The 23,124-nt window shown below is 37.3% G+C and overlaps 3 protein-coding genes across 4 annotated transcripts; 2 read left to right on the top strand and 1 right to left on the bottom strand.

Moving 5' to 3' along the window:
* Nucleotides 1-1,556: 1,556 nt before the first annotated feature.
* Nucleotides 1,557-4,207, top strand: LOC119999351. Its single transcript, XM_038846856.1, has 2 exons — nucleotides 1,557-1,937; nucleotides 2,882-4,207. The coding sequence occupies exons 1-2, from the start codon at nucleotides 1,591-1,593 to the stop codon at nucleotides 3,534-3,536; spliced, it is 1,002 nt and encodes a 333-aa protein (XP_038702784.1). The 5' UTR covers nucleotides 1,557-1,590; the 3' UTR covers nucleotides 3,537-4,207.
* Nucleotides 4,208-4,821: 614 nt separating this feature from the next.
* Nucleotides 4,822-8,004, top strand: LOC119999352 (protein translocase subunit SecA 1). The gene is made up of 5 exons (XM_038846857.1): nucleotides 4,822-5,134; nucleotides 5,751-5,899; nucleotides 6,304-6,465; nucleotides 6,883-6,998; nucleotides 7,662-8,004. Exons 1-5 carry the CDS (start codon nucleotides 4,927-4,929, stop codon nucleotides 7,678-7,680), a joined length of 654 nt encoding a protein of 217 aa, XP_038702785.1. The 5' UTR covers nucleotides 4,822-4,926; the 3' UTR covers nucleotides 7,681-8,004.
* Nucleotides 8,005-8,435: 431 nt separating this feature from the next.
* Nucleotides 8,436-19,200, bottom strand: LOC120000233 (serine/threonine-protein kinase EDR1-like). 2 transcript variants are annotated; one of them, XM_038848193.1, is made up of 13 exons: nucleotides 18,583-19,199; nucleotides 16,924-17,346; nucleotides 16,278-16,381; nucleotides 13,487-14,649; nucleotides 13,024-13,064; nucleotides 12,341-12,409; nucleotides 11,814-11,914; nucleotides 11,543-11,624; nucleotides 11,350-11,448; nucleotides 10,222-10,290; nucleotides 10,065-10,114; nucleotides 9,033-9,209; nucleotides 8,436-8,945 (listed from the first exon to the last, which is right to left on the bottom strand). In XM_038848193.1, exons 1-13 carry the CDS (start codon nucleotides 19,018-19,020, stop codon nucleotides 8,810-8,812), a joined length of 2,952 nt encoding a protein of 983 aa, XP_038704121.1. In that variant the 5' UTR covers nucleotides 19,021-19,199; the 3' UTR covers nucleotides 8,436-8,809. The 2 variants fall into 2 exon arrangements, 1 of the variants encoding a protein (XP_038704121.1); XR_005468591.1 differs by lacking the exons at nucleotides 8,436-8,945; nucleotides 9,033-9,209; nucleotides 10,065-10,114 and adding an exon at nucleotides 10,423-10,479 and having other exon boundaries at nucleotides 10,251-10,290; nucleotides 18,583-19,200.
* Nucleotides 19,201-23,124: the final 3,924 nt, after the last annotated feature.

Below are 23,124 nucleotides of genomic sequence, written 5' to 3'. Positions count from 1 at the left end.
CTTTGTGCCCCCACTAATTCAAATTCTTGGGTCCGCCACTGAGTACAGGTTAAGATTATTTGTGGGTGATCCGTCCATAAGGACATCCGAAGACCCAATAGGTGACCCAAATGGGTGGAGTTGGCTCTGATACCATATTATAACTTGATATTTGATTGTATTGCAGGTAAAGAAACTACAAAACCAAAGAGAAAAGAAGATAACATGAAGAAGAAGAAGAAGTACAAGAAGAGGAAGAGAGAGTTAACAACTGATGAACACATGTGATGTTATTCAATTGTGTTCATCTTACAAAACCCAAGCTCCTTCTTAATAGCATCACTTCATCTTACAAAACAACAAAGTTTAAGTATCGGTGACCAGAGTCCGACTGATGATGCTCAGACACTAAAATTAGTGTTCATGAGAGAAAATTGAGAGAGGATGACTTAGGTTGCCAAAAACAATTGTCTTCTCTTGGCTCTGGATTTTCTTTTTGTAGTGTGAGGTTTCTTTCATGCTAAGGACAATGTGGGATCCCATGACCAATACCTAGTGGAGAATGCAAGCTGGATCCGTTGCTTGTGGCATCAGATGTTTATGGCTCGATGAAGCATATCATTCCAAAATCTTGAAAGTATATGTGAGGCTCTATTATAGGGATTAGAGTAGGACTAGTGCACCAAAAAAATTTAGAAATTTTTTGAAAATCATAAATGTGTAATATTTTGCATAACGAAATCAACGATATATTTTTGTTAGACAACCACTACATCGTACACTTGTCCTCCCCCGATCCCTCTTATAGAGTCTACAAATCAATTTTGTAATCAATATTTCTAAGTAACTAAAACTTATGATTATTACTATTTAAGTAAAAAAAAAACCCTACCTATATTGAAGTAAATAAAAACTATAAAATTGGACTTGTCGTTGGCAATGAACCCTCTAATATTGGTTTTGTTTTGATGGAGACTATTTGCACTCCCCAGATTTCCATTGACATCTCATTTTTCAAAACCACCAAACACGCTCTTAACAAACTCATTCACACCCCATTTTCCTCTCTCCTCTCACGCGCACCATCACCGGCCACCACTGCCACTGCTTATTCCGGCCACCGTTTTAGGCCACTAACCTACCGAAAACCTTCTCTCGACTCTCACGAGCATAATCCAACCAAACTCTCCTCAAACCGTCGCCCGTAGCCTCCGGAATCATCCTTGGAAGCTCACGGTCATCGTGAAGAAAAAACTCCAATCCGGCTAAATCCGGCGACGAAACAACGAACCACCACCACCAACGAGTTCATAGACCAAAGACGAACCCGACCCAGCTCTTGGCCGGCCGGAACTGACATCGAAATGCCCGACTGGAGTTCATCCACTAGAGACTCGGGGTGGCTAAGGGCCATGTTTGGACTTTGGGGGAAATGGGGTGTCAATGGGAATATGGGGAGTGCAAATAGTCCCCATCTTGGTTTTAGCAATTGCTCCAGAAACGGTGTCGTTACATGGCTTCGAATGAAACAGCAGAGAAAAACGGTTAGTTGCATAGCAAAAACCGCCCAAGAGTCCAAGACAACGATCTAACCGACAACGCTCAACAGACATGGCTCTCTCATCATCGCCATTACCATCGCAAAAAGGCGTAATAATAACAGTACCAACACTGGTGCTCTCTCTCTCAGCCGCCGCAATCTTCATCTTCCTCCTCTTGTCCACTCTTTCCACTTGCTCTTGTCCTCCTTCAACCGCCCCTGCTTCGACTGGTGCCGCCGCCGTATCGAGGGGTGGGAATTATGGGGAGGATCGTACGGAGAGGTTTTCGCCTACGCAGGATGATATAGAGTGGATTAGGGATCAGATCCGGGTCAATGGTATCCGAATGCAACCGAATGTGCTTCGTAAGGGCATCAATCCTCGCACTAGGGCTCAACAACTCCAGGATCTCATTCAGTATGCACACCTTCTTCTTCTCCTTCATATTCTCCTTCTATGTGTGTGTACTGTGTAGGTATAGATTTGGGATTTGCGATTGATTTGGGTGTGCATTGGTTAGTTTGCGTCGGTGATAACAGGTCTCTGTTTGTTCTTATGTGTTATCGATGCGTTTAGGTTAATTCGTTAATTCTGACGATCAGGTGTTAGTCGTTCAAAATCTGGGGTTGTGGAGTGTGAAATCTGAATTTCTGTTTGTTTGATTCGAAGCAATAAACTTCAGCTGAAAATATGAATCATATGTGCTGCATATTCGTTAGGACTTAGGAGTTTGGGTGTTGGAAGAGGAAAAACCCCGGACGCTATCGGTGAATTTAACTTGACAAAGCAAAGGCAATGTGAGTTGTATAATAATTAATCATCCCAGCCCCTGCCCCCGCCCCCGCCCCCTTAGGCCTAGTTTTCCCCTTAGTCGTGCTTATTGGAATCCACTTATCGATGATCTTATAAATGTTTGTTCTACAAATTTTAATAGGGCCTTGTTGCAAACTTTTACAGAACAATAAGGAGAAGCTAGCTTTGAAAAGCAAATTTCTTGATGCTTTTAAAAGCACTTAATAAGGAGTACTAGCTAGATTTTCACATGCTTCTTTTAAAAAATGTTCCTCACCACCATTTCCGTCATGAACGAAGAGAATCACCTAAAAGTAAACAATGCTTAACTCTTTCATTAAATACTTTTATACGATGCTTCTTTAACTGGTTTCTATAAGCACAAGCAACGGCAAACTAAGTCTTTTCCATACTTTCGCTCCTGGCTATTAACCTTCTTGAGCTTGCTTTGTATATAGTTGATTTGGGTGTTCATGCATGCTCATTCAGCGTAGCTTTCTACTTGGTTGTAAATTATGTATAGAAAATACTACTTGAATGAGATTGATTTCGGAATTTGGAAATTGCAGATTCAAGGGTATTTCCCACTATGAAGAACCTGAATCTAATGATCATACTGCCCTCCCATGTCCAGGCGAACTGCTCGTTGAAGAGCACCACAGCAACTATGGGGAGCCCTGGGCTGGCGGACGGGATGTATTTGAGTTCCTAGCTGAGTCTTCACATCTGACTCCTGTCTCACGCGTTCTTGAAATTGGGTGTGGCACACTCCGTGTTGGGGTACACTTTATTCGCTATCTCAATCTGAAACATTTCCATTGCCTTGAAAGAGATGAGCTATCTCTCATGGCTGCATTCAGGTATGAGCTTCCTTCTCAGGGTCTTTTGCACAAGCGTCCTGTGATTGTGAAAGGCGAGGACATGGAGTTCTCCAAGTTTGGTGCTGGAGTTGTTTATGATCTGATTTATGCAAGTGCTGTTTTTCTTCATATGCCTGATAAATTGGTGTGGGTTGGTTTTGAGAGGTTAGCAAATAAGTTGAAACCTTATGAAGGGCGGATCTTCGTATCTCATAACATAAAGTTTTGTTCAAGATTGGGAGGAGACGAGTGCACAAAGAGGCTTACAAGTTTGGGGCTCGAGTATATTGGAAAGCATACACATGACAGCTTACTTTTTAATCATTATGAGATTTGGTTTGAGTTTAGGCAGTCTAAAGCTTAGGTGGTTGTGAATTATTTCTTTTTAGAGTGTAGCTTGGCAGTCCGAGAAGCCAAAAAAGAGCAAAATGTGCTGTGTTGACTCTAGATTAGTTCCTTAACACTTCTACAAGCTTGGCTGTTCATTGCCTTGTCAATAGATTCAAGTAGAAGATATGGATTGATAGAGCTGATCTTGAGATGTTTATATCAGTGGTTTAGTCTACATGCTTTAAGAGTGAATGAAGACCTTGAACTCGACAGAAGGAGGGACGCAGTAACTTTGATATTTGTTTTAGGGAGCTTGAATATCTCCTATTCAGAATGCAAATACTATTTATAGAAGCAGAGTTTTATTTTTTAAAGAAAGTTCCTGCTTTTTAACAAGTAACCTCATCATCTATTGAATGCTGGTTTTTATGTCTTCTGCATAAAATTGAATTTGTATGTTAAACATACATACATACATGAATTACCTAGAAGATGTAGATGAGCTATATACATGTCATGAAGCCGACTCAAAAATTTTGAGATAAAGGCTCGGATGATGATGATGTAGACGAGCTATCTAACATTAGTTGGTTGTGTTTTACAGAGTAGAGAAGTGTCCAATGTTTATGGATGGAAAGCATGAACAGTTTTATTGTAACACTTTCTTTTTTGACAGAGATACTTGCCACAGAAGCAAATTTTGCTTGATTAATCTCTCCACTTTATTTGGGTACCTGAATCGCAATGCTTATAGGAAAGTTGGTTATCATTATTGTCAAAGCTATTTTCCCTAAACCATCGAGGCTCGGATAGTGAAATCTCTCTAAAAATCGTTCGAGCTTGGTTACTTGAATCTGTAAGTGTAATCGATTTGAATTCACTAATCTGATTTTCTAATTAGTGTCAATTTCAAAATGGGTTTGTCTATGGTAGATCAACTCAACAAACAAAAATAAAAATAAAATTGACGGCAAATGGCTGAGAATAGAGTACAAATTGTAACCAAACTGAAAAAACCAAATTCGAAAACCGAATAATCAAGGTTGAGATCGATCTCTTGGTTGTGGTTGGTTGTGGATCGTTTATGGACAAGCCAATAAATCACTTTCAAGAACTTGAAAATCCAACATCCTCAAGATAGAGAAGAGAAATAACAGATCTACAGTTTTTAAGCTTATAGTGTGAAAGAACATAACAAGTGAGAAGAAAGAGAAGTGAAGAAGTAGAGAGAGTTAGGTGAAAAATGAAAAATGTTAGGGGGTAAAAATATAATTAGATATTTTATGGACGCTTAAATGTGCAGTAAAATTTTTTAGTGGGCGTACATGTCCAAAACTCAGAAGTCTCAACTTGGTACAATTTCCCCTTTCAAAAACCGAAATAAACCCTAAACCAGAGAACCAAGTGAGATTTCGCAGACAAGAATGCAAACTCCACGAACACTTGCCAACATTTACACCAAAAAGGTGATCTTCTCCTCCCGATACAGTAATCTAACTCCATCACAGTATCGTTCGATTTCCTCCACGACGCCACTCAACTCATGGATGGACAAGGTCAAAGGGGTTTTTACCGGGAACAAAACCTCCTTAGATGAACCAGAAATCAGCTCCGAATCATTCACTCTACTTAGTTAGTATTCACTCATTCCATCGTCGCTATGCATTATTGCTTCTCTGATATCTTTTATTTGGCAATCGCTATGTTGGTCGATCACGTTTTTACATCGAAATTGAGCTGGAGCAGAACTCACCACAAAACCCGGCTCCAATATTTATTCAAGTTGATTTTTTTCGCGCTAAACTCGAGCTTGTTATGAACTCCGATGATTATGACCGTGTATACATACATGTTACCTTGACATTATGATATTTTCGGGTTTTGTTCGATGATTTACTCGTCTTTGCTAGATATGGATTTTATGGAAAATGTTATAAATTCGTTTTTTTTTTCTCCAGAGATTTTAATAATTTAATTGTCTCACAACATATCATGAGTGTGCTGACCTGAAGGTTAATTCATCCTGTTTGCCAATGAAGTTGAACTGGCGCTTTCTTACTAGATTTAGTCTAATTGATATTGAACAAGCACCCACATCCTGGTATAATTGCACGATGAAAGTGACTGCTATTACATCGTTTTTATTTCTTTTCGCGGTTTATTATCTTTTTTTTTTGATATTTTATCATTCGCCAGTGCTGTTTTTCTGTATATTTAACATTTGGCTTTTTATATGTTTGACGTGTAGAATTTGCTGATGGACTGAAGACTGCAAGGAGGTTAGGGACATTCAAGCAATATATGGTGGGTCGAAGCAGCGAAGCAACATTTTCTGATGCTTTTGAAAAGTCTGAGGCAATTCTTCGATATCTTGGAGGCATTGATCCTACAGGAGAGGTTGGTTTTTCGTCGTTTGTGCAAAATATATGTGTTGTAGTGATGAATTATTGCGGTTCAATGTTTGTGTCGTTTTGAGTTTCTCAACAGGCTTTTTAACAATGGGGAGTTGTCCGCTATTGACAAATAAAAGAGTTTAGCATGCAAAAGCTAATTTGTTGAGATTCTTCGATATCAAAATCTAATTTTAGGTGGTATTTTGAAGTCTTATGTTATTTTCCCGCTTTGTGCCCAGAGCCTCAGACAATGAAAAGTCAACAAATGTATAGAAGTGGACCAACAGGCCTAGATGTATTTTTATCCATTTGGTGTTTGTTTGATACTGTAGTCGAAAAGAAGTGTGTTCTTTATTTTCATCCATTTGGTGATTTCCTGATTATGGTTTTAGGTTTCTTGATTTATAGAACCTCAAAAGCAATCAAAAACAAGAAGCAGCAAAATGTTTTAATTGCACAGTGGCTGACGTGGAGAATGCACTTGCAAAGTTTACTTGGGCTAAAGAAGCACAAAAAAAGGTAGAGGACTTAAAGAAAGAAGGAAAACCAATGCCAAAGAGCTTCGGTGAGGTATTATCTTATTTATTTCCCCAATGCAGCACTTCTTAATTCACTCTACTCCTGGGCTTTGTTTTTTTTTCACTCATTCTATTTTAAAGTGGTGTGGTGATTCAATGATCAGAAATGGAGTTATTAAAACTAATATGAAATTACTTGGGCACAGCCTAATTTTTATTATTTTGGATATAAGAAAATTAGAAATTTCTATTGATTTGCACATAGGAAAGTCAATATGTGTGTTTTGATTGCTGCATTTTTACATTTCTGTTGCTTGTTTCAAGTATGAATTGTCAACCTCGGATGAAAGTAAATGTTCTAATAATATGAATGTTCATTCAAAGCATGCCTTATCAATTGCATTTCTGTTTTATGAGGTGATTTGACCTTTCAAAATAAATATGATCAAATGGCATTTATGTTTTCTAGGTACAAAAGCTGATGGGGTCAACTCCATTGGATCTTGCTAGGTCTAATTTGGCCAAGAGTGGGCAGATCAGTCGGAATGCACTTTGTCCATGTGGTTCCAAGAAGAGATACAAGCGGTATGTCCGTCATCTCTGAACTTTTTAGCTGTACAGCTTACCTTTGACTTTCTAGATTTCATTTGTGCTTTTGTCTAATAAGCTACTTCAAAAATGTAATACATAATCGATTTGAATGATTGTATATAGAATCATAACCTTTAACCATATATTGCTATATTGAAACCTTTATCTTCATTTCTAGGGAGAGGCAAGTTAAAGTGAGACCAAAAAAAATTTCTCGCTATTCTTTCCTATGATATTATCCAGGACTATAGAATATTACTACTTTTTTTACACGAGTATAGAATATTAGTATTTGTAATAGCTGTGATGTGCATAAAGCAAATAGAAAAAGAGAGTTACAATTTCTTCGTAACTTCTGGTTATGGAAGTCCATATTAATTCTGCTGAATCAGTCCTAGTTTGTAACTGATGTCAGCCTACGAGTATATGATGCCTATTGTTTGCTACTGTAAAAGCACCATATCTTAGAAAACTAGAGTAATGGAGAATGACATCTCTACCTTTATTCATTATTTCTCTCATCGCTGAAACAATCGGGGTTCAAAGAACTTTCTTCCCAAGGAATGATGCTATTATGAAAATGATGCCTACTTGATTTTGTAGGGTTTTTCTTTTGTTCAATTTTAGCTCACTTGTCTTGTTTGTGTTGTAACGAAGGTGCTGTGGCAAGGATTAGGAAATACAATGGAAGAAGAGAACTAGATAACGCAGGCCTGGGTTAGAGGGAGAGCTTCTCAAAGATGCTGGAGCCAGCAACTTCTCGAAATTGATGATTCAATAAAGTGCAATTCTTTTTAATTTTCCTTTTATTTTTCGTCAAATAATTTTGAGCAGGATGAATTTGCCTTTTGTAAGGAACAGCTCTTTTTATGCGAGTTGTAGAGGGGTAAATCGACTTTTGCAGGTATTCGTTCAACATTATGTTGTTGCTGAGACAGTGATAGAGCAATGTGGATCGTAACAATCCTTGATTCAATTCTCAGATTGGATTTTCCCACCATTTTCTTACTGCATCATTTAATATATTTTACATGTAGGGATGTGAACAGAGTGCCTGTACTTTTTTCTATCTAGAGTCGGTTTCTTACCGGTTACCACTACCAAAGCAATTTCTTAAGGAAGAGTCTAAGGTAAAAAGAAAAGTGGCACGAACATGATCCCCTATTAGAACTGCCATTTGTCCATATTTGACGTTTGTTCTTCATGCAGATTCTCTACTTATAGAATTCCTTTTTCCTTGCAACAGAAAACTTGTATCAAATTCTTATTCAAAAAAAATTACAACTTTTTTCCTTCTGTTATGAAGGGCAATACATATATATGACAAAGTTCTCTTCATTTTCTTCTCTGTTCCCCTATTAGAACTGCCATTTGTCCATATTTGACGTTTGTTCTTCATGCAGATTCTCTACTTATAGAATTCCTTTTTCCTTGCACCAGAAAACTTGTATCAAATTCTTATTCAAAAAAAATTACAACTTTTTTCCTTCTGTTATGAAGGGCAATACATATATATGACAAAGTTCTCTTCATTTTCTTCTCTGTTCCTTCAGATCAATATCGAACACAACTGTACAAAAGGTTGCTGCTGCCTGTTTTGGCAGCAGCTGAAGAAATATAACATACATTACGTACACAAAACAATGCCCTACAACCTACTTTCGTCGATTTTCTCCACATTTTTCCCCATAATCTATAAGATATCATGTACCATCATCCTCTTCTCAGTAGATCTCATGTACCATCGTAACAAAAGGCAAAGAAGCAAAATGTCTGCTTATTCACACTTGAAGAAATGAGACATTTCAAGGAGTAGAATTTACTGAGATTTCTTGTTGAATGGGGGAGCTTGGCTGGTCAACATGTGAAGGGATGACAAGCCTCTGCAGGGGCTTGAGAGCAACTGTCAGTTGCGCAAATGATGGACGTAAATTTGGCTCTCTGGAAAAGAAGAACGGGAAAGAACAATCAATAAATTTGGGCAACGGAGAAGAAGGAAATATGTATGTATATCATTCACATTCTTACGTCTGCCAGCATTCCCAAATTATCCTAGCAACCAAGGGATCAACTTCCTTCGGAATTTCAAGCCGACGCTTTTGAAAACCAACCGCGCCTACAACTTGCATTGGGTTCATTCCGCTCCACGGCAACCTCAGGGTTGCAAGCTCCCACAAAATCACTCCAAAGCTATAAACGTCACACCTGCCCATCCAACACAAGATACTTATACAAAATATAGCGACAAGCATGAGTAGCATGGTAATCAAGGCATCTCTTAGGCTTTGCTTGGATTGAAAAATGAAGAGTTAAGTAGAGTTAAAGGAGGGAGAGTTGAGAGAGAGGGAGTTATGGGAGGGAGACTTACTTGGATAGAAAGTAGAGTTGATACGAGTTAAGGAGAGTTAATTTAAGAAATAATAAACAAATTTCTTCTCACCTCACAATCCCCTCAAACAAAATGTTGAGTTGGAGAGTTAAGTGGGGTGAAGGGGGTTTCCCCTCACTTAACTCCCCAACTACGATCCAAGCAAGGTGTGAGGTTACTCCTCCCTCAACCCTCCCCATTTAACTCTCTAAAATACCAATCCAAGCAAGCCCTTAAAATGAAAAGAAATTTTTTGTTTTGCAATAAATTGGATTGTTAATCAGTACAAGTATGTTGGGGTTTTCTTAAAACTCATGAGCGAGTCGATGACTCGGACGTACTGAAAATGGATTCCAACTAAATCTTATTGGAAATGGTTACTTTTCACAAGCTTATGTTTATTACTGCTTATTTTTTTATAATTTTGTTCCTAAAATATAATCAATGCCAACGAAGCATTAAGTTTTCAGTCATTTTATCTTCCATAGGATTATACATACTCAATAACGGAACTTTATGTTCCATCTAGATGCTTATGTAGGCAGACGAAAGATGTAAAATCAGATATGGTACTTCGCCATAAAATAAGGGAAAAAGGACAAACAAAGTCAGCCTCAGCCACCAGCACTCAATCGCGTCGTCATACATTAAATAAATATTTAAAGTGAAAAATCAGTATGATAGCAACTCACTTCTCATTGGAGGGTTCATTGCGTAGAACTTCTGGGGCCATCCATTCAGGCTGATAAATAGAAGACAACATGATCATCAGAAAAAACAAAGAAAGGACACCCAAAAAAGCTTTTGAAAAAAAAGAAGCAAGACCAGACGGTAGTTTTAAAATCTCACCGTTCCTGCAGTTGACTTGGATGATAAAAAGGTGTTATGTTTTAAGCGTGACAAGCCAAAATCACATACCTGGGCAGCAGAATATGGAAGGGAAAAGTATAAATAAATATAAATGAAAAATAAAATAAAGAAGAACGAGTTCTAATATAAATAAATATAAATGAAAAATAAAATAAAGAAGAACGAGTTCTAATAGCATACTTTCTGTTTCCTTTCTTTCTTGGTCATTTTCAACCCTCAAGTATCCTCCTTCTAGATCTTTAATACAAAATAAACTAAATAAAAACTAAAACTTTATTCTGCTTCCAAAGAAATGATTCTGAAGAAACAAACATAAAGCTATGAGATTTTGAGAGAAATACCATCTACTCCAAGGGGATATGGTGAAACCCCCCAAACCAGTGTGGAGGTTTGGAGATAAATTTGTTGACATGTTAAATAACGCTTTAGCTGAGCAAACACATTTCAAGAGATTTGTAGTGGTGAAACCCGGTCTTGAAATGGTTGGATTTCCAAATTGACCAGAGCAACATGCAGTGGGGGCATGGGAAGCAATTCAAAATGGGTGGTGTTCTTAGATTCCTTATGCCTCACTTAACATTGGAAATGGGAAGAAGGTGATGGTTTGGCAAGAATTTGATTTGGCATGACTTTTTTGATTACGCAGTTTCTTAGGATGGAAATAACCATGGAACATGGATGCAATGGTGAATGATCATATGAATGTGAGCAATGAATAGCTCTCTTGAAACAACAGAGGAATAAAAGGGATTGTCCCCAATCTGGCAACATTTGTTTCCGTGTATTAAACCTGTGACCTCTCTACTTTACCGCTAGGCCAAGATTCATCCTAAACCAGTATTCCTACAAGTAAACTAAATATCAAAGACTTGAAAAACAGATTTAGACTCACTACTACAAGTTCCTGATAAGTCTGAGCTACCAAATATATTTAGACATAAGGATTACAAATTTTTGAGAATTAGCCAAAGTGCTTATTGGAAAGAAATAAGCGATGTAAAAACATGACAAAAGAAATACTTCGGATATTTTATGTGTATGAAAGCATATCATATATAGAGTAACAACTGGAATTCTAAATAGACTACACAAAGGAAGAGCATATACCTTGATATTCCAGTTTTTATCAACCAAAAGATTTGGTGACTTCAAATCTCGGTGAACAATGGTGGGTGTGCTTGTGTGCAAGCAATTCATGCCCCTTGCCTACACAACGAAAAGGGAAATATATGGGACTCCAGAAAGATGTTGAATTCATGTAATTAAGACAGCACTAAGAAAGTGTCTCGTACGGTCATACCACATCAAGGGCCATCTTTATTCTACGCTTCTCATCTATTTGATAATGAGGACGACGGTGAAGAATCTTAAATAAACTTCCTCTGAAAAGCAGAGCATCATTTGCACATCTTAGAATGTTAAACATAGTAACATACTGTTTATTTATGTTACTGTTTATGCATACAGACACGTGAGCATCAATGGCATCTCATATTTAATGAGTGCTACAAAAACTGGTAACCAATGCACATTAAAAGAAAATGCAATAAAGTTAAGGTACAGAAAAATACCTTGGAAGAAACTCGGTAATGATAGAGAGATTTGGTGGTCGGGTAACAGCACCCATAAAAAGAACAACATTTGGATGACGCAGTCTGCGCATTATCCGCACCTTATATTGCAGTAAAAAAATTCAAACATTCAGGGCAAAATTTGTTTTTACAAATAAAACATAAACAATCACAATGCTTGGCAAGTAGCCTACTCAGTTTTTTATGAACATGCCAACATATAAAAGAGGAGGAAGGATGGGAGGCAATAGAATTATATCACCTTTGATGTCGATTGTAAACTTTAGTGTATGAAGTTTCCATAAAAAATGAACTGACGGAAGGTAAAGGACTGCTTCACAAAACTTAATTTTCCATTCTACTCATTACTTAACATAGAGAGACAAGGGGGTTCCACAAAGGAGACGAAAATAAGCAGAAATGATAGGGCACAGCTGTTCAATGAACACAGAAGATAACTAATAACAGCAGAACATCAAAAAGCACAGTCATTGAATGCAAATATAGAACATTAAGTTACTACTTACTTCTCTTTTGAACTCAGCCAAAGCAGCACCTGAGAAATCCTGGTCTAAGAACTTCTTCACTGCAACTTCCTGTGGATCAACGACCATTTGATCACACAAATATTAGAACTCACCATCCACTAGTTAAAAAGGAAAATAATTCTTCAAGAAATCGTTCGCAATTTATTATAAACAGAGCAGCACTTATCTGTTGCTGTGTGAGAGAGAGCGAGCGGCGAGAGAGAGAGAGAGAGAGAAACATTGACAATAGACAATCGATGACAGATCGTGGAGAGTAGAACATCAATAAACCTATAACTACCTAAAAGAAACTAATATGGTGTTCACGTTGAACCTAGTGCATAAGACTCCTCCTACATCCACATGGTTTGGGGGAAAATAGAAAGAAATTATTTGAAAAATGAAATGAAAATTCAGAGCAACCTAGACAAATCTCTTTAAGTCAACATGTCTGAGAGTACATATAGATAAACAGGTTCAGCATAAATGGTGTTGAAGAACAAGAACAAAGAAGGGAAAATCACATAATGCAATAACTATCAGGGTAAGCAGCAATTGAGAAAAGACATCATCAACCAAATAGTATGGCATTTTTTACAAAAGAAAATTTTTAAACAATACTTTGAATCATAAAGCAAAATAAAATAGGACAGATTGTAATAGATTTAAGGAATCGAACTCACTGTGTCATTCCAGTCAGCATGGTAGACTTCTCCATATGAACCTAGTCACAGAAAAACAAGAATTAGACCAAGGAAAAAAAAATGTTTTCAGCCATATAATTGAAACAAAATGCCAGTCCTCCCTACATAACCGCAGAGGTTCTGATAATGAGTACCAGAATCAGATACAAAATTAATTCTTTAGGAAATACACATTTATATTTAGGATTAGGAAATGGAAAACAAAATTGAAACTCAATGGTAAAAAGGTAAACAACACCCGTGCACAAGGCTCTAGCAATGGGCATGGTCAGGGTCAAGCAAGATTTACGTGGACCATAGCCCAACATAATATGTGGAACTGTAACTCAATACATATTAAAAAACAAGATACTTGAAATTTCAATAATCAAGACCAGTCATGGTATTATGCTAACAAATTTGTTACAACAAAATCAAAACTGCAAACATGCCACATCCATACCTAGCCCAATCCTTTCTCCAATGACCAGGTCCTCCCAAGGAATTTCACATTCGACGACATCTACATCGTCACATATTTGTTCGACTTTATTTGTCCTTAAAGTGGAATCAACTGAAGAGCTAGGACTTTCTGAGTCCTTCAATTTCGAACTGCTCCCAATGAATCTATCATACGGACGATCATAAAAATCAATTTCATTGTCATCACATTCTTTAGTAGATTCCATTGATTCACCTTGCAAATCATTTCTATCCCTTGAATTTACTTTCCCTATGTTTGATTTAACATTCCCAACTATGGGTAAACCGTTAAACTGATTTGTACTAGAAGCAACGTCAGAACTGGTACCATCTGAAAATCTTTTTGCATCACTTTGCCTGGAGAGGTTTGAATCACCAGATGACTTGAAACTATGAGGGTAGACCTTTTCAGATGTGGCAGCGTGAGTAGAAGCAGATGATGATGAGTTGTAAATACTAGGTTCACGATTAATCCTGGAAAGGAGGCCATCCACATTTTTTCCAGGGACTTCATTGCAAGCATATTGATTCTTCCACATCAATGGTACAGGGGGTCGACCCGAGACAAGGTTGTTCTTCTGTCCTTGAAAATGACCAACGTTATGCTCAATGTTTTTGTTTGGCAAGAAAGGTTTTCCTGTTCCTTTGTTCAGGAATGGATTAAGATCGGCAAAGAGGTTTTTAGAGCCATCCGGACTATTTTGACCATATGGAACCACATTAAGATTCATTCGTACACCATCACCAACTGTACGAGGTCCACGAACCCCTTTGTAAATAGAATTCCCAATCCCTGATGAGGAAATATTATCCAATTGGTTAGGAGTTCCCCCATTTGATGTTCCAGATGAACCAACACCACTGTCTCCACCATCAACTGAGAACGAAAGCAAAGACTCTGCTTTCTCAAGACTAGATCTTCCATGCAAGGGAAAACTATGATCCACTGCAGAACTCTGACTAGTGCCTTCCCCAGATAATGGTTTTTTTCTAGCATAAGCACCTCCACAGTCCTTAGAGGAATTAAAATCAGGAACGTTGCTTATGGCAGGGTTATATGGGTTGAAGGTTGTATCCTTCAAACTCAAAATATCGGCTGGAATAAGGGTCCCAGGAGCAGCCATGAGATCAACCAAAAACTCCCTGGAGACCCCAAAAAAATGTACATCAGTATCGCGCAGAAATGTAAGTAGGTACCCACATAAGCAATTCTTTAATGTATGCACCAAAATGTTTATTGAAACTTTGAGTCATTACTTCATCTACATTCAGTTTCAATGGATCACTGATTAATTTTGAGCGAATATTTGCATTGACGTTTCAAACACAATGCAAGTAACCCATTCGGTCCACTGATTTCAAGGACCACATTGTATCATTAAGAAAACCGTAATGATCAGCGTGACATGAAAACTCCTCATTGGTAATCCAATTGAAATAGAACCTGTCTTCAGTGATTAATGCAGTACTAACTGAGAAAAAGAAAGAAGTATTAAGGTAAAAGGTAAAGGTAAACAACTCCCGTGTACAATACTCCCACAAGTTTAGAACTACTAGCAAAACTATCCCAGTAGACTTTCTACTTTTCTCACCCCTTAAAATTTTTCTTTTGTTGCAATGAAGTGCAAGACAATGTTTCAACACATTGTAGTTTACTTTTTTCTTCCTACAAGCGCTTTACCATATTCTCCGCTTCGTAATTAAGGATACCAAAAATATAAATACGAAATCTTAACACAGACCTGCTAAAATGCTGCTTCCAAGTTCCAAGGGTGAACATTTAAAAAAATTGGGCACGAGGAGGCCGCCTGACCTCACTCAACCCAACAAAAGAAGAAAATCAAAATGTACTTGAATCATATTAAATAAGAAACAAAAAGGAGATCTCCGGGGAAAAATGTTTAGATCAGACCATGCCCCGAAACCCCCCAAACACTCCCTGCAAGTTCACTTTCCTTTCAATAATTGCATCATTCTTTTGAACGTAATTTTTGTACTTCGTTAAGGACAGTAGTTAAGAATGTTTTCAGCATATTTGAACCAAGTGTTGCACAATATAACACACTTACATAGTGATGGTGCATCCAACAGGAACATATGTACGCAGCCTTATCCCCCAATGAGGAGAGGCTGTTACTATGGTTTGAACATGTGAAAGGTAGATTACAATGAAGCATCATTATAACTGAGCCAAGGTTCGCCCTTCATAAGTCAGACTGGCATGTATGGTGACCAATAGAATATGACTAACAAAAAAGTGCATATACACAAGATAATTTTGGCAATGCAGCAGCACAGACCTCTGCTATCAATGATATTAGAATATGTAATAAATGATGTGAAATGCCCCCAAACCAACAAGTAAACTTATTGTGTTAGAATGACAAAGTAACTAATCTTAACATGATATCAGAGGGAGAGAGGTCTTGGGTTCAAATTTTAACCTCCGCAATTTAAACCCCCATTTGTTATTGCCCCAAGTGAGGGCCTTTGTGTATATTTGTTGCTGCCCCAAGTGAGGGATTGTGAGAGTAACCCTAGCGTTGGGCTTCGTTTGTTGTGCCACATGTTGGGCCACCAGACACGTGAGGGGGAGAGTTAAAATATGATACAAATGATGTGAAATGCCCCAAACCAACAAGTTAACTTATTGGGTTGAATGAAAAAGCAACCAATCTTAACAAATGAAATAGACAGTATAACAAAAATAAAAAGAAAAACAAACATTATAAAAAATGTAAAAATTGTTTGAGAGAATCACAAGTCATCACCTATCATCCTCCAACTTTATTATGTTGACAGCATCATCCTCCACACCAGTGTAATGACTGCCTTTTACAAGTCTACAAGGTAATCCTGTATTGTCTGCCAATACCTAAATCCAAGGAAATAAAAGCAAATGAACCTAGAGATTTTTATAACGAACTGCATTACCCAAGAATCTGGTCAGACGATCAGAAAACCCAAAAATCTGGTAAGACAATCATAAAACCCAAAACATTATGATAGTTTCGGAAAGGTACTTGCTCAATTTTTATAATCAGAAAACTTTAATCAGTACTACACAAGTACACATGATGAATTCATGTGAACAAACACACACATAGTAAGGGAACCAGATCCCATGATTTGGACACCAATAACTCCCTACATTTTAAATATGGAAACAAAGTTGCTTCTGCTGCATACCTTCTATGATGATTTATTGTAGATAAGTACTTATGATTTTGGTCCACTTAAAATATAGCTTTCACTTATAACTTTTTTAATTTATCTTTTGCAAATAACTTGAAACAAAGACTTGTAGCCTACTTATCCACATCTGTAAGCATAACAAGGTATTAAAGGCAGATAGAAAAAGCCCTCATGCCGACCAGACACATAAGGATAATTGTAGTGAATAATATGAAAGCTGACCTTAAAAAGCAAGGAACGATGCCGAGAAAGACCAATATTTATGGACCCAATAGGCAACAAATTCGTGTGACGAGATGTTAGCAACTCTGAACTTCTTTCCATCCACCTTGCTAACATGATGTTAGCATCCTTTACGGGCCCACCCATATGGGCCGTCACAAAATCTGCAAGCTGCTGTACCAAGAGAGCAACATTGGTAGCAGGGCAATCCAAGGTAATGCAGTGTGCAACTTGCAGCAATTCTTCCAATGCATGGTCAATTGTTCTGTCAACCATCACTACTTCATAGCCTGAACTGCCGACATCTGTTTCGAGATCTGTGAGAGAAGGAAACTTTCCTTGGTTTATAAAATTTGTAGAGAGTCCAAACACATCATAAAAACCATTGACGACTTTCTGCTCATAGTCGAGCACATTATAATCCTGCCAAACACAAAATCAAACAAAGCAAGTCAGCCACTCTAATGGGGTAAGCAGAACGTGCATTTTTTCAACACCAAATGTGCAAAAGGGGAGGAAAAAATAAATTAAAGAGCAAGAAAATTGAAGGTGTACACACACACACACACACACGCACATTCAGGCATATTCTGATTATACAATCAATACGTGAGACACAGGTCTTGGGACATTCAATCATGCTCTCTGCACCTCACATTGCACAATAAATGGAGCTGATCATAGAATAGTGGAATGATTAATACTCACAAAAATTCCCCAGTTAATTGCTGTCACTCTAGCACACACATATAAGCTCTTTCAAAATCTTCAATCTCAAAACTGGCACTCACATCATATTAAAGATACAAGCAATGCACACGAAAAGATCCATGCAGCAAAGTTGGAGAGGTTCAGTCAATTCCTAAAATCAGCTAAACACATTTTATGCATGATGAAGTGATTTTAGCAATGCAACTAGAATTACAATAAGATTATACAATAGTGTGGCTCACTACAATCATTATAACTTATACCATCATATACTTCCTAAAAATTCAGCTATCAGCATGCCAGTGAAAATAACTTTAGGAAAAGGCCATAATGTGAAATGATAGAATGGTTATAGTCAAAAACCATCAAATAAACTACACCATATTAGAAATGCAACTGCAAGGTAACAAGAAGAACAACAACAATAGCAACAATGAAAACCCGATAAATGTGTATAACCCTGTTCAATAATCACTCACTAAATACGAGACCCTGAGTAATGTTAAGCTAACAAAAGCTTCCCCCCTTGAGCATTATTTCTGAAGCAGAAACAATAGTAACTCCCATAAGCCGAATGTTATCTCCATGAAGCACTAAACTGACCATATTTTCCCCTTTCAAAAGCTATTTGTTCCCTGACAAACACCAATCTGAGAGTTGGTACAACAATACCTAGCATCAACACCACTACCAAGTACCAACTAAAAGCCCAAAAATTTGGCTCCCTACAACAATTCACATTTTACTAAAACCAAAGACAGCTTAATTGACCAACTTTGCCCAATTCACCAGTGACTTGAGGATGTAAAACAGTAAAATACTATAGCATCCACCTCAAAGGAAAAACCGAGTAAAACCTGCTTGCTGAATTTTGATTACGCTACAATTGCCTAAAATAGACAGCAACAGTTCTCCCAACTTTCAAAATGAAAATTTGACCAAACTCACCCAATACTGCCGGGACAAGGCCTGCGCCTCGACCTCTTTCTTATCTCTCACAGAATCAACTCGATGATTTCCCCCCAAGCTTAGCAGCGTTGCCGTGCGGATCTGATCCTTTTCTGGATCAACCCTGAAATCCGAATTAGACGCGCTGATCGCCAATGCAAGCTGCATCTGAAACTCCTCTTCAGATAAGAAGTAATCAGCTCGACTGACAGCACTTCCGGAGACGGCACCGCCACCACCACCTGCTGCCGGAACGGACGCCGTTGACGGCGATGACGACGAAGGGCTGACCGGAGAGTTGCCAGAGGCAGGGGCGGAGGATGTCCGATGGTGATCGGGGGCAAAAGACGGCGACGGTGATGGCGGTGGCGGTGTCTCGTTCGTCCGATTCGGGTCGTGGTTACCCCCTTTGTGTAACTTCTTGAAAATGTGCTTCATCTCTCCCTCTCTAATTTCAGTTTCACTTTCTTACTCCACCATCCATCCAAGTCTTGGTTGTCTCTATTTTCTATCACTTTCCATCAATCTCAATATTCCCCCTCCTCCTCCCTCTCTGTGTGTCTGGCTTCTAGAGTCAAGGCTCGAGGGTTTAGGGAGGGAAACTTAACGGAGTAGTCTAGGTGCTACGTGGGCCAAAAACTATATGGGTTTGACATTTGTAGTATTCACGGAAATGCCATGTACGCGGATGCATTGATTGGAAGGTGACGTGTCAGCGTATTTGTCACATAGTGCACACGTGGAGGTCATATCCTTTAGATGGCTGACCCACGGTTAGTTGTTAACCGCATCATGGCTTTCATTTGTTTGTCAAAGCATATAAGAAAACATCTAATGTATACTTTTTAAGAACACAAGATCAAGAAGATGAATGCTGCACTTAAAGGGGATAACATGGTGTTTTAACACATTTGAGCATAATATAGGAAATTCATCAATCAATAAAGCAGGCTAGCGAATGAATATTGGTTTTTGCAAAGATATGGAGGATACGAGACAGTAGAGTATAAGAAGATCAAAACCTCCAAACTAAACTTGCGTATAATAACCTACCACAATGGCCTGGTCAATCTACAAGACCCTTTTAAAGAAAAGAGTTTCTTTGATGCAATATCAAGCGCCTTCGGATGGTCAAAATTGAAATCATCATAGTAATACTAAAATTGATGTCAGAGTAATACTAAAATTAACGTAAATCATCACAACTTCATGAAACAAACCCTAAATCCCCAAACCAATTGAACCTAATCAGAACCCAAATCTACTAAATCATGAAGCAGGCCCGAAATCCCCACACTATCACTCATAATCGGAACCCAACCCCACTAAATCACGAAAAGCAACCCTAAATCGAAGTAGAGAGTTAACACATAGAGATCAAAGTAAAAAATACCTTCTTAAGTGATATGATATCGACTGCGTTGAAGCTAATTTTCGTAGACCCTGGTCTTCTCTCGGATGATGGGAGTTGTCTTCTCTCGGAGTTCAGCCTGAGTTCGTCGATTACGCGATTAGAAGGATCTCGGGTCTGTTTGTGTCTTAAATCTTCTCAATGGCATAACTGTAAATAGCAAATGAAATTTTGACGCCGAAACTGTTTACGTTCCGTGTTTTTAAGTGGGACGGGATTTTTTCACTGACTGCTTTTCTCCCACAATCACCTGATAGGTGCTTCGACTTTTAACGCAGATTTTTCGATTTGCTTTTTACCTCAACGGACTACCAAACAACCTTTTATGCTAAAACAGAGTAATTTATCAACTGAACTCCGTTTTGGGTGTGCATACCACACTCCCAAACAGGCACATTGTCTTCTCAGAATTGTCTACCAAACGGAATGGTCTTTTGAGAATGGTACAATTTCAAACAATTTTGAGACAATATTGCACTTTATTTCCAAATAACTCTCATGCTCTTATTGAAGTTTCCGAACTACCCTCATACTTTTATCGTCTTCTCAACCCTTTCCATTCTCGCAACATACCCACAATTGAATTAGGTTACCACTAAAGATCATTTTCACCGTTCCAATCGTCCATCTTCAGTGAAAACACTGTTTCAGTTGTCCACCTCTGTCGTTCCATTGAAGAACATTTATTAATGTTATTTATAAATGTTTTAATTAATTATCTTTATTTTAAAAATTAATTGTTATGTGTTTTTACATTTATATGCATTTGTTACGATTAAAATATATAATATCCCTACACGTCATTTGTCATATAATATTACCCTATAAATATGTTATTAACAAAAATTTAATCAAACACTACTAATCATTCAGACATTTAGTACTACCATTTTTACTAACACTAGTTGCATGCTCGCGCTTCGCACGACACATAATTAGTTTGGAAAATAAATATTTTTGATAATTTTTCGATACTTTGTTACGATGATGAACAACAGAGTTTGAATTGTAGAAAATGAAGATAATTGTGAGATGAACAAATAACTACAATACATTTTTCTTAACATGCTAAGAAATAATTTTCTAAGACAGAGCGAGAAATTTGATGCATAAGAAAAAAATATGTTCAGAGTTTAACAATTCTTGTTTGTGTTGCTTTTTTCTCCAAAGTAACAAACGTCACCAAGAACATGTGTATGACAACATTCTATGCATATAGTAAATTGACAAATCATGTCTCATTCTAAACCTGAGTACTCAGTAGAGTTAACAAAGCGAAAATATGTGTCCCCATTTATTCATGCGACTAAAAGTCTTTTAAAAGTGACCAAGTTTGAGTGCAATACACTTGACAAAGATTTTAATTATAATGCGACTACATTCAGTAGCAAGATAATAGCACTGTTATATAACATGACATTATTGAATTGTAACATATGGTTGATCACATGAGGCGAAAAAGACGTGATGATAGAAAGCGTTTCTTAACACAATTTTAATTTTATTTTATTTTATTACACGTCGCAAGAGTTTGAGCCATACAGAAACAGATATGATAGCTTCCAAAGCATTTCAGTATTTTGTAATACACTAGGGTCCATGCCCACGCTTTGCGTGGCATGTAATTTTACTTTTTAATTATATTACAGTATAAATGTGTAAGGAAATTGAAAACCTGTCAAATATGTGTGGTTGTTTAGCCGTTTGATTATCTCATCTTGATTTTGAAAATGAAACTTGTAGTGCTCAATGGGAGCACCATCATACCCCAATAGCTCTTTGAAGGAAGAAATGGGCAAAAAATTGATGGATACGTCTCCCGGTACAAGCTTGTATGCATTATCACTACCAACGACCTTAAAATTTTTAATCACGTGGATATGTCCTTCTTTGATTTTATTGCGAAACATTTCGACCTAACGCTTATGAATTTTTCCATGGATTTGTGTTCCCTGCATAGCCGAAGTTGTAAATTAATGTATCAAAAAAATACAAACAACAATATGTTAGACAATACATCCAATAAGTGTTTTAGGTTTAATAAAATAAACAATAGCAATACATTGACTTCAAAAGATGTGGTATGAATTTAACAAAAAAATAGAGAAGTCTAACATGCGAGATACAAGCTACCCTTCAAGTCATCGGGGAGCAAGATACGCGAAGTGAAAAGATAGAGACCCATTAAAGAAAACCAGGAGCAGTCATTTAATAAACAATTTATGGGAAACTAATTCCATAAAGTGAAACAATACCTATTGGAACTTCTTGTTGACACAAGTGGAGCAAATGTGTTGGGTTATGTGATATGAAAAAAATACTAATTATATCAATGTTAATTACATAATATTAATTGAAAATATACCTACTACAAAATTAATTGATTTAAACCATATAAACAATAAGAAACATGCGAACCAAATAGTTAAGAAATAGAATAGTCTAACATCACCTCTGCATCCAAAAGAAGCATATCCACACTCAGGAAGTCATTGTTATTTCGGACATTCTTAGAATCTCATAGCCGGCTGATGCGGGCAATCACCTCCCAATTCATCCTTGAACCATCAATTTTTTTCAGTGTATCAGCCATAATGATATGTTGTATAAGAAAGAATAAGTTCAGGTGTTTTGAAAGTTGAAAAGGACACAAAGATTTGCTAATTTATATAGGTTAAACAATCATCACAATTAATAAATATTTTGTATTAAACATCATAAATTGAAACAAATGGAAATAATCAACCTTTGAGAATTTAATGGGAGACCTTCTCTTGCATTTCTTCCTAGCTGCACTACTATTGAGAATTAACAGTTACAAATGAGGTTGGTCTATCAAACATGGAATACATGAATTAAATAACCGAAAACATGGAAGACATCAAATAAAACGTTTTTATGTTTTGATAAATGTTTATGAAAACATGGAAGACATGAGTGAGAATGTCAGAATGTGTATGGAATAAACGGCCCAATTAATGGATTTAATTATATGGTAATCGTTTAGCAATTAAGTGTGAAAGAAAAATAAAATCAACTTTAATGAAATGAGTGAGGTTGTGTATGGCATAATGGCCCAATTAATGGATTACATTATATGGTAGCCGTTTAACAATTAAGTGTAAAAGGAA

This window comes from Tripterygium wilfordii, chromosome 6 (genome assembly GCF_013401445.1).
Source record: "Tripterygium wilfordii isolate XIE 37 chromosome 6, ASM1340144v1, whole genome shotgun sequence".
NCBI lineage: Eukaryota > Viridiplantae > Streptophyta > Magnoliopsida > Celastrales > Celastraceae > Tripterygium > Tripterygium wilfordii.
Note: the sequence above shows the minus strand (reverse complement) of the source record. Positions and strands in the feature narration are given on the sequence as shown.

Coding starts and splice junctions, on each gene's coding strand:
- LOC119999351 (XM_038846856.1), top strand. CDS start 1,591: ATGGCTCTCTCATCATCGCCATTACCATCGCAAAAAGGCGTAATAATA. Junction 1,938..2,881: donor CAACTCCAGGATCTCATTCA/GTATGCACACCT, acceptor TGGAAATTGCAG/ATTCAAGGGTATTTCCCACT.
- LOC119999352 (XM_038846857.1), top strand. CDS start 4,927: ATGCAAACTCCACGAACACTTGCCAACATTTACACCAAAAAGGTGATC. Junction 5,900..6,303: donor GCATTGATCCTACAGGAGAG/GTTGGTTTTTCG, acceptor CTTGATTTATAG/AACCTCAAAAGCAATCAAAA. Junction 6,466..6,882: donor TGCCAAAGAGCTTCGGTGAG/GTATTATCTTAT, acceptor TATGTTTTCTAG/GTACAAAAGCTGATGGGGTC.
- LOC120000233 (XM_038848193.1), bottom strand. CDS start 19,020: ATGAAGCACATTTTCAAGAAGTTACACAAAGGGGGTAACCACGACCCG. Junction 14,650..16,277: donor ATAAAGTTGGAGGATGATAG/GTGATGACTTGT, acceptor TGGGGTCTCCAG/GGAGTTTTTGGTTGATCTCA. Junction 12,410..13,023: donor ATGCTGACTGGAATGACACA/GTGAGTTCGATT, acceptor GTTGATCCACAG/GAAGTTGCAGTGAAGAAGTT.